At 43.2% G+C, this 12,790-nt stretch overlaps 1 protein-coding gene across 5 annotated transcripts; it reads left to right on the forward strand.

The window, feature by feature from the left end:
- Positions 1 to 212: 212 nt before the first annotated feature.
- LOC140528519 (uncharacterized) lies at positions 213 to 10,161 on the forward strand. 5 transcript variants are annotated; one of them, XM_072646418.1, is made up of 2 exons: positions 213 to 754; positions 9,630 to 10,161. In XM_072646418.1, the coding sequence occupies exons 1-2, from the start codon at positions 213 to 215 to the stop codon at positions 10,159 to 10,161; spliced, it is 1,074 nt and encodes a 357-aa protein (XP_072502519.1). The 5 variants fall into 5 exon arrangements, with proteins under 5 accessions (XP_072502519.1, XP_072502521.1, XP_072502520.1 ...); XM_072646420.1 differs by lacking the exon at positions 213 to 754 and having other exon boundaries at positions 9,490 to 9,925; positions 10,043 to 10,161; XM_072646419.1 differs by lacking the exon at positions 213 to 754 and adding an exon at positions 9,490 to 9,563 and having other exon boundaries at positions 9,642 to 10,161.
- The last annotated feature ends 2,629 nt before the right edge of the window (positions 10,162 to 12,790 follow it).

Here is a 12,790-nt window from a genome sequence, read left to right on the forward strand (position 1 = left end):
AAGGAAATAAGTTTTTCCATCATTATAGAAATTATCTAATTTAAGGGTCATTTTTTCCCTCTTGCTAAACAGTAATGAGGAAATAAACTATTATTGGTGATGGCTGCCATTCAGGAGGGTATAAAAGAGCCCTGTGGGATCAGGAGACTTTCAAACTGAAGTCATTCACTCACCTGGAAAGAAGTGACCCAGAAACTCAATCCACCAACACCATGGTCAACTCCTGTTGTGGCTCCACCTGCTCTGGCCAGAGCTGTGCCTCTGGCTGCTGCACCCCCTGCTGCTGCCGGACTGCCTGCTGCTTCAGGCCTCCCTGCTACCAGTGCACCTGCTGCAGGACCCACTGCTACAGACCCACCTGCCTTGTGTCCACCTGCTGCCGCCCCAGCTGCTGTGGATCGAGCTGCTGCCAGCCCTGCTGTCGCCCCAGCTGCTGCCTGACCAGCTGCTGCCAGCCCTGCTGCCGCCCCAGCTGCTGCCAGACCAGCTGCTGCCAGCCCTGCTGCCGCCCCAGCTGCGACCAGACCACCTGCTGCAGAACCACCTGCTGCCGCCCCACCTGCTGCCAGACTAGCTGCTGCCAGCCCTGCTGCCGTCCCAGCTGCTGCCTGACCAGCTGCTGCCAGCCCTGCTGCCGCCCCAGCTGCGGCCAGACCACCTGCTGCAGAACCACCTGCTGCCGCCCCAGCTGCTGCCAGACCAGCTGCTGCCAGCCCTGCTGCCGCCCCACCTGCTGCCAGACCAGCTGCTGCCAGCCCTGCTGCCGCCCCACCTGCTGCCAGACCACCTGCTGCAGAACCACCTGCTGCCGCCCTGCCTGCTGTGGCTCCTCTTGCTGCTGAATGTATGGAACAGTGCATGACTCCTCACCGTTCTCACCCCGTCCCAGGGAGGCATCAGTTCTCTTACTCATGCCACCCAGTATGATTAGAGTTTGTACGGCTCACCAACTTTAAGCTGGCCACAAAAGATCCATTGGGAAACCTCCACCAGTGGCTGCCCACTCAGGTTGCTTCTTCCGTACAAACCATCACCTCTCTGTTGGTCTCTTTCTCTTGTATGTTCAACAACTTTGAATGTCGTTTTAAGCCTCTCAGGTCAAACTCTAACCTGATCTTCCAGCCTTCTCATTCTCCTTTCTGGCTGTCCATCACCAGACTATGCTGTTTAAAAAGAAAATTACCTGCCATATTTTATCTCACCCTAAGATTTCTGTATAGATTCCAAAGACTTTTCCTTCCTAGACTCTCTCTTCTGCTGATTTTCCATTGTCTTCACTTTTGGCAATTTCCCGATAAAACTTGGGTTTCCTGGCAATAAACAAACCAACAACAAAGCAAAGTGGCCTTGCTATTTCTTTCTTTGTCTTCTTCTTTGTTATTGGGGCAATTCGTAGACTCGTATGATCACAGGACTTCCGGTTTCAAAGGATCTTCAGCACCCACCTGGTCCCTCTGCTTAAAGACCTTCAAAAAAGTATAACCGTCCACAGCAGCCCCTTGTACTCTGGGGCAACTCTACTTGTTTGAACAATTTTCCCAAAGTGAGAATTAAATTTTCATCTTTGCAACTTCATCCCATGGCTCTTTGTTCTGCCATTTGGTTTCAACAAGTGTAAGTCTTTTTTTTCCCCACATGACATTATTTTAAATACTTGAAAACAGCTTTTGCGTCCCCCTTGAATCTTCTTTCCTCTAGAACAATCATCCCAATTCTTTCGACCTGTCCTCAAATGACATGGACTTTTGGTCCTTCATCATGCTTGCCTCCCTCCTGTTTGCTCTCCAGTTTAAAAAGGAGAGTATGGACCAAGTCGATTTGCATCACATGGTTATGAAATACATTTTCAGCATTACATGTGCTCTAGCCTAGTACCTAGTACCTATCCCTTATTCTCTTTGAATATGGTTTAAGGAGGGGATAACATATATGCTCAACTGGGTTTGGAAATATTTCTTACCTTACGGAAAAATATTTAGAAAGGGAATAAAGAGAGGGGGAAAATAGAAAGGAGTGCTGATTGGGAGAGGGGGTAATCACAATTAAGCATTTTCAGGGAGGGCAGGGTCAAAAGAGAGAACAGAATAGATGGAAAGCTGGGGTAGAGCAGAGGAAAATATTGTCTCTCAAAACGGGAGTATTATGCAAGTGTTTTGCATGAGAATACATGCATAACGTATCAAATTGCTTGCCCTCTCAATGAGACTTTGTGGAAAGCGAGGAAGGGAGAGAATTTGGAACTCAATGCTTAAAAGAATGAATGTTAAAAATTTGGGAGTATAGACATTCATCTTACCCAACATAGAATCAGGCTGAAGGGCTAAGGGAAAGGAGGGGGGAGGTAAAAAGGAAGGTAGATTAAAGGAAGCCATGATGAGAAGTAAAACAGACTTTTGAGAAGACGATAGGGTAAAAAAAAAGAGAAGGATAAATGTAATTAAATAGGATGGACGGATTTGCACAGTGAACTGTGAACATGAATGAAATTAACTCACCCATAAAAGAGAAGAGAATCATAGAATGGATTAGAAAACAAAATCCAATAAGTTCTTTATCAGAGACACATATAAAATACAAAGATACACAAAGAATTAAAATACAGGGTTAGAACAGAAACTATTATGCTTTAGCTTAAGGTAAAAAGATCGATAGCAATCATGATCTCGGAGCAAAAGCAAAAATAGACTCAATTAAGAGAGATAATTAGAGATACTACATTTTGCTAAAAAAAAGAAAGAAAGAAAGAAAGAAAGAAGAAGAAGAAGAAGAAGAAGAAGAAGAAGAAGAAAAGGTACCTTAGACAATGAATTGGTACCAAAACAGAAAAATATGTTGTTAGTCCTTTGTTTTGGAAGAGGACCGATGCCATCATTGGGTAATGTTGATTCATGCATTAGTTAGATATAAGTGAGTCAGAGTTACACAAAATTATCAGCCTTTCTCTCTCTTTCAGAGTCATCAATGTCCAGTGACAAGACAAAAGCGAAGATGACTGGCAATGGCCCAGAACACAGGGAATGTCCTTGGCATCTTAGATGTGTGATCAAGCTCGAAACACTACAACGCTTGCCTCGCTCACCTTCAAGGTCAGACATTGTTCTCATTTGCCCACTCTGCTGGGGAAAGCCTTCACAGGTTTGGGGTAGACACCTTCCTAATTCAGCAGCAGGTTTAAGGTTCACCAGTTACCATCAACCTATTTTAGTCTACCTGCCAAGATGAGTTACTGAGGTGTGACTGCTGCAGATGCTGCAGCTTCTTGCAGCCATAGGCAAGAGTTGAGTGCCAAGTAAAAACCAAGGGTGGATGAGCAGCTCTGAAAATTGTTTTGCAAACCTTCACACTCAAGGTGCTAGTCCTCCTTGACCACCCCATAGAGTCCATTGAATACATGTACACTGAATGGAATAACAAGTAAATTCTTAAGGGAAAGGTCCTATGCATTACAGAAGAAAATAGATCATGAAACTATACTAATGAGAAACCTCAATGTATCACTCTTAGACCAAGATAATTCAAACCATCAAGTAAATAAGAAAGAAATTAAGGATCAAGGGCAGAGGCAAGAGGGTAGAGAAAGGGCAGGAACTCACTTGAACACTCCTAAATTCTACAGCTTTAAACGATGCCTCAAAATGGATCCTGGAGGAGCAGAACCCACAAAAGGATGCAATGAAACAATTTTCCAGTCCACGACAACTCTGAAGGTTGGCAGGAAAGATTTGTAGCACCAGCAGAAGAGTAGAACACAGTCCAGTGAAAGCCAGGAGGTGACTGTATGAGTGGCAGTAAGAGCAGTTTCCACAGCTCTCAGTCCACTGACAGTAAAGGGGTCAGACAACTGGTCAGAAGAAGATCAAAGAAGTCCCTTTGCTGGAATTTTGTTCAGGACACTGTTGCGTTGAGAATATATAGATCCACGTCATAGTCCTGCATCAGAATACCAGCGCAATGAGCACAAGTACACCAGAGTTTGCAGCCACAGGGGAGTGGGGACCCTGGTCACAGTTTAAGGTGGAAAAGAGTGTCATGCTTGCATGGAACACAGGGCAGGAGAGTAGTAACCACATCTCCCCTCGGTCATATCACCATGAGCTGAATATGATGAGATGATATCTAAAAAAATGAATTAAGAGATGAAAAAGAGGGATGCTCCGAAAGAAGGGGAAAGGGAGAAGTAGAGTGGGGTAAAATATCTCTGATAAAAGATGTTCAAAAGAGCTTTTATAATGGATAAGAGAATGGGGGATATGGAGGGGTTGCACTTGAACCTCACTCTCATTGGAATTGGCTATTAAGAGGGAGTAATATACACACAGTTGGGTATGGAAATCTGTTTTAGCCTACAGGAAAGTAGAAGGTGAGGGGAATATAGAAAGGGGGGCTGATAGAAGGGAGAGGTGGATTGAGGGGAGGTGATCCCAGATCAACACACTTTTGAGGATGAAAAAGATGAAAGGAGAGAGAGAAAAAAGAAGAGGGAGGAGGAAGAGGAGAAGAAGAAAGAGGTGGGGAAGGACTGAGGGAAATACACAGTAATCATAATTGTGAAAAATATTCCAACAAATTTCTCTGATAAAGGCTTCATTTCTCAAATACATAGAAAACTGAATGAAATTTGTGACAATAAAAGCCATTCCTCAATTGATATATAGTCAAAGGATATCAATAGGCAGTTTTTAAATTAATTAAAAATTCCATCTATAGTGATATAAAAAAATACTCTAACTCACTATCGATTGGAGATACGTGAATTAAAACAACTCTGAGATTCAAAGGTTTCCTTTAAAGTAGTAAGCTTTGGAGGGTGGAGCCAAGATGGTGGAGTAGAAGCACAGACCTGCTCGCACTCTCCTCCCCAAAGCCCTTATAATACCTATAAAAAATGCCTCTAAAAAATTCTAGAGCAGCAAAAGTCACCCAGTGACGGAGTGAAACAGATTTCCAGCCCACGATGGCCTGAAAGGCCTACAGAAAGGGTCTATCACACCAGGCTCCGAGTGGAGCCCAGTGTGGGCTGCACTGGCAGAGATGGGGCTGGAGCAGGATTTAGGGTGCTGAATCACAAACAGCTGCTGTGGTTTCCATATTTCCCAATCCACAAACGTCAAAGACAAGCTTCAGAAATCAGTGAGAAAGCTCTCACCTGGGTGAGAGGGGAGTAGAGTTGGGCACCAACCCGAGCCCCAAGCCCTGGGTGTCAACCACGGCTGCATCAGGATCTCTTGGCCTACAGACCCTGGGGGAATCAAGCAGCTCTTCTGGGTCTCAGTCCTGAGTGGTGGTCTTGGGTGGAGGAAGAGCACTGGTGTGGAGGAACTGGTGGTGACTGTGGAGAGGGAATCCCACACCCAGTTCCAAGGCAGAGAAGAATGCTTGTGGTTGCTCACAGACCAGAGCATAGGCCAGGAGAGGAGTAAACGCCTCTCCCATGACTATGTCACTTTGGAGTAACCAAGAACTTACAGGTCTCAAGAGATATCTCAGACAACAGCTGCACAAAACCTCTGAAGCCTGGGGTAGTATATCCTCCACTTGATAAAGGACTCAAAAGTCAGGTAATTGGCTGGAAAAGTGCCCCCAAAAGGCAAAAATAAGACTATAGAAGGTTACTTTCTGGGTGAAGAGGCATTTTCTTCCATCCTTTTAGATGAGGAAGAACAAAACATGCATTCAGGGGAGGACCAAAGCATGCAACCAGATGAAGAGAGCAAGGTCAAGGCTTCTACATCCAAAGCCTTAAAAAATATGCAATGCTCTCAGGGCATGGAAGAGCTCAAAAAGAATTTTGACAGTCAAGTAACAGAGGTGGAGGAAAAATTGGGAAAAGAAAGGAGAGAGATGCAAGAAAATCATGAAAAATGAGTCAACACCTTACTAAAGGAGACCCAAAAATGATGAAGAAAATAACACCTTTAAACTTAGACTGACCCAAATGTCAAAAGAGGGTCAAAAAGCCAATGAGGAGAAGAATGTCTTAAGAAGCAGAATTGACTAAATGGAAAAGGAGGTCCAAAAACTCACTGGAGAAAATAGTTCCTTACCAGTTAGAATGGAGCAGATGGAAGCTAATGACTTTGTGAGAAACCAAGACATTACAAACTGAAAAGAATGAAAAAGTAGAAAATAATGTGAAATATCTCATTGGAAAAATAACTGACCTGGAAAATACGCCCAGGATTTAAAAATTATTGGTCTATCTGAAAACCACTATAAAAAAAAGTGAGCTTAGACAACATCTTCCCAGACATTTTCAAGGAAAACTGCCCTGATAGTCTAGAACCAGAGGTTAAATAGACATCGAAAGAATACACTAATCGCCTTCTAAAAAGGCGCCAAAACAAAAATTTCTAGGAATAATGTATCCAAATTTCAGAGTTCCCAGGTCAAGGAGAAAATCTTCTAAACAGCCAGAAAGAAATAATTCAAGTATTGTGGAAATACAATCAGGATAACACAAGATCTAGCAGCTTCTATATTAAGTGATCAAAGAGCTTGGAATATGATATTCCAGAGGTCAGAGGAGCTAGGATTAAAACCAGGAATCACCTGCCTAGCAAAACTGAGTGTAATACTGCTGGGAAAAAGGGAATTTCAAAGAAATAGAAGACTTACAAGCATTCTTGCTGAAAAGACCGGAGCTGAATAGAAAATTTGACTTTCACACACAAGAATCAAGAAAAGCATGAAAAGGTAAGCAGGAAAGAGAAATCATAAGGGACTTATTAAAATTGACCAGTTTACATTCCTGTATGGAAAGATGATATTTGCAACTCACGAGACTTTGCATAATATGAAGGTAGTTGGAGGAAATATAGGTAGATAGATAGATACATAGATACATAGATAGATAGATACATAGGTAGATGGATAGATAGATAGATACATAGATAGATAGATAGATAGATAGATAGATAGATAGATAGATAGATAGATAGATAGATAGATAGATAGATAGATTGATTGATTGATTGATAGACAGATGGCACAGGGTGATTTGAATATGAAGGGAAGACATCTAAAAAATAAAATTAAGGCATGAGAGAGGAATATATTGGAGGATAAAGGGAGAGAAAAGGGGGGTAAATTACCACACATAAAAGGGGCAAGAAAAACGTTTCACAATGGAGGGGAAGAACAGGGACGTGAAAGGGAATGGGTGAACCTGATTCACATAAGATTTGGCTTACGGAGGGGGTAATATATACACTCAAATTGGTATCTTACCCAAGAGGGAAGTAAGGTGGAAGGGGATAAGGGGCTGATGATAGAAGGGAGGGCAGATGAGAGAAGATGATAGTCAGAAGGAAATACTTTTGAGAAGGATCAGGGTCAAAGTTGAAAATAGAATAAGTGGGGGTAGAATAGGTCGAATGAAAAAATGTTTCTCTTCCACAACATGAGTATTGTGGAAGTGTTTTGCATAACTACACACGTATGTAGTCTATATTATGGTGCTTGCCTTCTCAATAACGGTGAGTGGGGAGGGAAGAAAGAAGAGAATTTAGAACTCAACGTTTTAAAAATAAATGTTTAAAAATTGTTTTTATATGCAACTGGGAAATAAGACGCATAGACAATGGGGTATATAAATCTATATTGCCCTACAAGAAATAAGGGGAAAGGGAATAAGGGGATTCATAAAAGGGATGGCAGATTAGAGGAAGGGGGTAATCGGAATGCGTGCCATATTGGGGTGGGGGGAGGGAACAAAATTTGTAGAAAATTTGGAACTCACAGTCTTTTGGAAGTGAATGTTGAAAACCAAAAATAAATCAATTGTTTTTTAAAAAAGGAATCTCTCCGTGTAGATAGAGATATATACATACAGACAGACATGGATAGATCCTCCTTGGTTAAAGTCACAGAAGTATTTTGCAAAAGGGTTAAATCTATATCCTTCATATCTGGATCTCTAACAGAGAAAGAGTCTGGAGATGCTGTTCCAGTACCACCGACTTCAGCATCTTCCTCAAACTTCAAATTCTCTCCTTCCCCAGACCCTGAGATTACTGTTCATGGAACATGATGTCCATCAAAGGAGAATTTTCTTAAAAAAGTGAAAATATTCCTTAGAATCTGTGCTAGTTTTTTCAGATAGTCCAGTATAAATTCCTCTTGAGACAGCATGGATTGCAAAGCTGCACTTTGTTATTCTAAGCACCTTGTAATTTTTATCAGTGATCTCCTTTTGATTTTTGTGGATTCATATTTATTTTGTTGAGCATCCTATTTTTTCTAAAGATGTCTTTACTGATTTCTGATCCTCATCTGTCATCTCCACCAGCAGCCTCCATCAGTCAAAGTCAGCAGTCCTTCTGGAGTTGGTGACCCAATGCTGGAAAGGCTTCTGGATCTCCTCTGACACGGCTTCTTTAGTCCTTTCCCAGCCTCACTTTGCCCATACCTGATGTCTCTAAGGGGCCGTCATTATTGGTTTATTCTGTGACATACAAGAAGAACTGCTTCCTTCTCTGTTGCTGCCACCATCACCTCCTCCCGCCCAAGAGCCACTCAAAAACGTATGTTTCACATGAAATAAAGAGAGGAGGTCACATCTTTACTTGTTTGTATGACCAACAGAATTCTCACTCAAGTTGAACGCTGTTGTCCATCAATGATCATCAGTGATTCAGAAAGAATCAGAAATATCCAGAACAATCCGCTCCATGCTGATACCCAAACGCTGCTTTGATAGTACATGGAATGTCAGTCAACTAGTCAATATATATTTCTTAGATGACTGCTGTGTTCTGAACACGGTACTATGCTCTGTGGGTACAAATAATGGGGAGACAACATAAAAGCAATTATGCAAAAACAAGCAGCATATAGAACATACTGGAATTAATAGAGAGAGGGTGGGCACTAGAGTTTAGGGCCAACTCAAGTCATTAGAATTGAGCATTAGAAACAAGAGGGCAACTTATCAGGAACATCTGTGTGTTGTCATAAATATTTCCTAAGCTGCCTTCACCGTATATGAACTACATGTCTCCGTGAGTCACAGGATGATACATGGACAAGAGAAAGTGACATGAATGGCTGACCCATGACTGTCTATCACATGAGGACTAGAAGTTGGAAGCAGGAAAAAAATAAGCAGAGGTGATGCTCCTAACTTGATTCCAAAGAAGATGGCACAATATGTTCACGTTGTTCAGACATAAATGGGAAAAATGGCCTCTGAGGTTGCTTCTAATTCTGATATTCTGTGTGACCAAGTCTTACGGATTTAATCAGATGTATAGAAAAGTAGATGAATCCTATCAGGTTAAAGGAAATAAGTTTTTCCATCATTATAGAAATTATCTAATTTAAGGGTCATTTTTTCCCTCTTGCTAAACAGTAATGAGGAAATAAACTATTATTGGTGATGGCTGCCATTCAGGAGGGTATAAAAGAGCCCTGTGGGATCAGGAGACTTTCAAACTGAAGTCATTCACTCACCTGGAAAGAAGTGACCCAGAAACTCAATCCACCAACACCATGGTCAACTCCTGTTGTGGCTCCACCTGCTCTGGCCAGAGCTGTGCCTCTGGCTGCTGCACCCCCTGCTGCTGCCGGACTGCCTGCTGCTTCAGGCCTCCCTGCTACCAGTGCACCTGCTGCAGGACCCACTGCTACAGACCCACCTGCCTTGTGTCCACCTGCTGCCGCCCCAGCTGCTGTGGATCGAGCTGCTGCCAGCCCTGCTGTCGCCCCAGCTGCTGCCTGACCAGCTGCTGCCAGCCCTGCTGCCGCCCCAGCTGCTGCCAGACCAGCTGCTGCCAGCCCTGCTGCCGCCCCAGCTGCTGCCAGACCAGCTGCTGCCAGCCCTGCTGCCGCCCCAGCTGCGACCAGACCACCTGCTGCAGAACCACCTGCTGCCGCCCCACCTGCTGCCAGACTAGCTGCTGCCAGCCCTGCTGCCACCCCACCTGCTGCCTGACCAGCTGCTGCCAGCCCTGCTGCCGCCCCAGCTGCGGCCAGACCACCTGCTGCAGAACCACCTGCTGCCGCCCCAGCTGCTGCCAGACCAGCTGCTGCCAGCCCTGCTGCCGCCCCACCTGCTGCCAGACCAGCTGCTGCCAGCCCTGCTGCCGCCCCACCTGCTGCCAGACCACCTGCTGCAGAACCACCTGCTGCCGCCCTGCCTGCTGTGGCTCCTCTTGCTGCTGAATGTATGGAACAGTGCATGACTCCTCACCGTTCTCACCCCGTCCCAGGGAGGCATCAGTTCTCTTACTCATGCCACCCAGTATGATTAGAGTTTGTACGGCTCACCAACTTTAAGCTGGCCACAAAAGATCCATTGGGAAACCTCCACCAGTGGCTGCCCACTCAGGTTGCTTCTTCCGTACAAACCATCACCTCTCTGTTGGTCTCTTTCTCTTGTATGTTCAACAACTTTGAATGTCGTTTTAAGCCTCTCAGGTCAAACTCTAACCTGATCTTCCAGCCTTCTCATTCTCCTTTCTGGCTGTCCATCACCAGACTATGCTGTTTAAAAAGAAAATTACCTGCCATATTTTATCTCACCCTAAGATTTCTGTATAGATTCCAAAGACTTTTCCTTCCTAGACTCTCTCTTCTGCTGATTTTCCATTGTCTTCACTTTTGGCAATTTCCCGATAAAACTTGGGTTTCCTGGCAATAAACAAACCAACAACAAAGCAAAGTGGCCTTGCTATTTCTTTCTTTGTCTTCTTCTTTGTTATTGGGGCAATTCGTAGACTCGTATGATCACAGGACTTCCGGTTTCAAAGGATCTTCAGCACCCACCTGGTCCCTCTGCTTAAAGACCTTCAAAAAAGTATAACCGTCCACAGCAGCCCCTTGTACTCTGGGGCAACTCTACTTGTTTGAACAATTTTCCCAAAGTGAGAATTAAATTTTCATCTTTGCAACTTCATCCCATGGCTCTTTGTTCTGCCATTTGGTTTCGACAAGTGTAAGTCTTTTTTTTCCCCACATGACATTATTTTAAATACTTGAAAACAGCTTTTGCGTCCCCCTTGAATCTTCTTTCCTCTAGAACAATCATCCCAATTCTTTCGACCTGTCCTCAAATGACATGGACTTTTGGTCCTTCATCATGCTTGCCTCCCTCCTGTTTGCTCTCCAGTTTAAAAAGGAGAGTATGGACCAAGTCGATTTGCATCACATGGTTATGAAATACATTTTCAGCATTACATGTGCTCTAGCCTAGTACCTAGTACCTATCCCTTATTCTCTTTGAATATGGTTTAAGGAGGGGATAACATATATGCTCAACTGGGTTTGGAAATATTTCTTACCTTACGGAAAAATATTTAGAAAGGGAATAAAGAGAGGGGGAAAATAGAAAGGAGTGCTGATTGGGAGAGGGGGTAATCACAATTAAGCATTTTCAGGGAGGGCAGGGTCAAAAGAGAGAACAGAATAGATGGAAAGCTGGGGTAGAGCAGAGGAAAATATTGTCTCTCAAAACGGGAGTATTATGCAAGTGTTTTGCATGAGAATACATGCATAACGTATCAAATTGCTTGCCCTCTCAATGAGAGTTTGTGGAAAGCGAGGAAGGGAGAGAATTTGGAACTCAATGCTTAAAAGAATGAATGTTAAAAATTTGGGAGTATAGACATTCATCTTACCCAACATAGAATCAGGCTGAAGGGCTAAGGGAAAGGAGGGGGGAGGTAAAAAGGAAGGTAGATTAAAGGAAGCCATGATGAGAAGTAAAACAGACTTTTGAGAAGACGATAGGGTAAAAAAAAAGAGAAGGATAAATGTAATTAAATAGGATGGACGGATTTGCACAGTGAACTGTGAACATGAATGAAATTAACTCACCCATAAAAGAGAAGAGAATCATAGAATGGATTAGAAAACAAAATCCAATAAGTTCTTTATCAGAGACACATATAAAATACAAAGATACACAAAGAATTAAAATACAGGGTTAGAACAGAAACTATTATGCTTTAGCTTAAGGTAAAAAGATCGATAGCAATCATGATCTCGGAGCAAAAGCAAAAATAGACTCAATTAAGAGAGATAATTAGAGATACTACATTTTGCTAAAAAAAAGAAAGAAAGAAAGAAAGAAAGAAGAAGAAGAAGAAGAAGAAGAAGAAGAAGAAGAAGAAGAAGAAGAAGAAGAAGAAAAGGTACCTTAGACAATGAATTGGTACCAAAACAGAAAAATATGTTGTTAGTCCTTTGTTTTGGAAGAGGACCGATGCCATCATTGGGTAATGTTGATTCATGCATTAGTTAGATATAAGTGAGTCAGAGTTACACAAAATTATCAGCCTTTCTCTCTCTTTCAGAGTCATCAATGTCCAGTGACAAGACAAAAGCGAAGATGACTGGCAATGGCCCAGAACACAGGGAATGTCCTTGGCATCTTAGATGTGTGATCAAGCTCGAAACACTACAACGCTTGCCTCGCTCACCTTCAAGGTCAGACATTGTTCTCATTTGCCCACTCTGCTGGGGAAAGCCTTCACAGGTTTGGGGTAGACACCTTCCTAATTCAGCAGCAGGTTTAAGGTTCACCAGTTACCATCAACCTATTTTAGTCTACCTGCCAAGATGAGTTACTGAGGTGTGACTGCTGCAGATGCTGCAGCTTCTTGCAGCCATAGGCAAGAGTTGAGTGCCAAGTAAAAACCAAGGGTGGATGAGCAGCTCTGAAAATTGTTTTGCAAACCTTCACACTCAAGGTGCTAGTCCTCCTTGACCACCCCATAGAGTCCATTGAATACATGTACACTGAATGGAATAACAAGTAAATTCTTAAGGGAAAGGTCCTATGCATTACAGA

Source organism: Notamacropus eugenii, chromosome 2, assembly GCF_028372415.1.
Source record: "Notamacropus eugenii isolate mMacEug1 chromosome 2, mMacEug1.pri_v2, whole genome shotgun sequence".
NCBI classification, from domain to species: Eukaryota; Metazoa; Chordata; class Mammalia; order Diprotodontia; family Macropodidae; genus Notamacropus; species Notamacropus eugenii.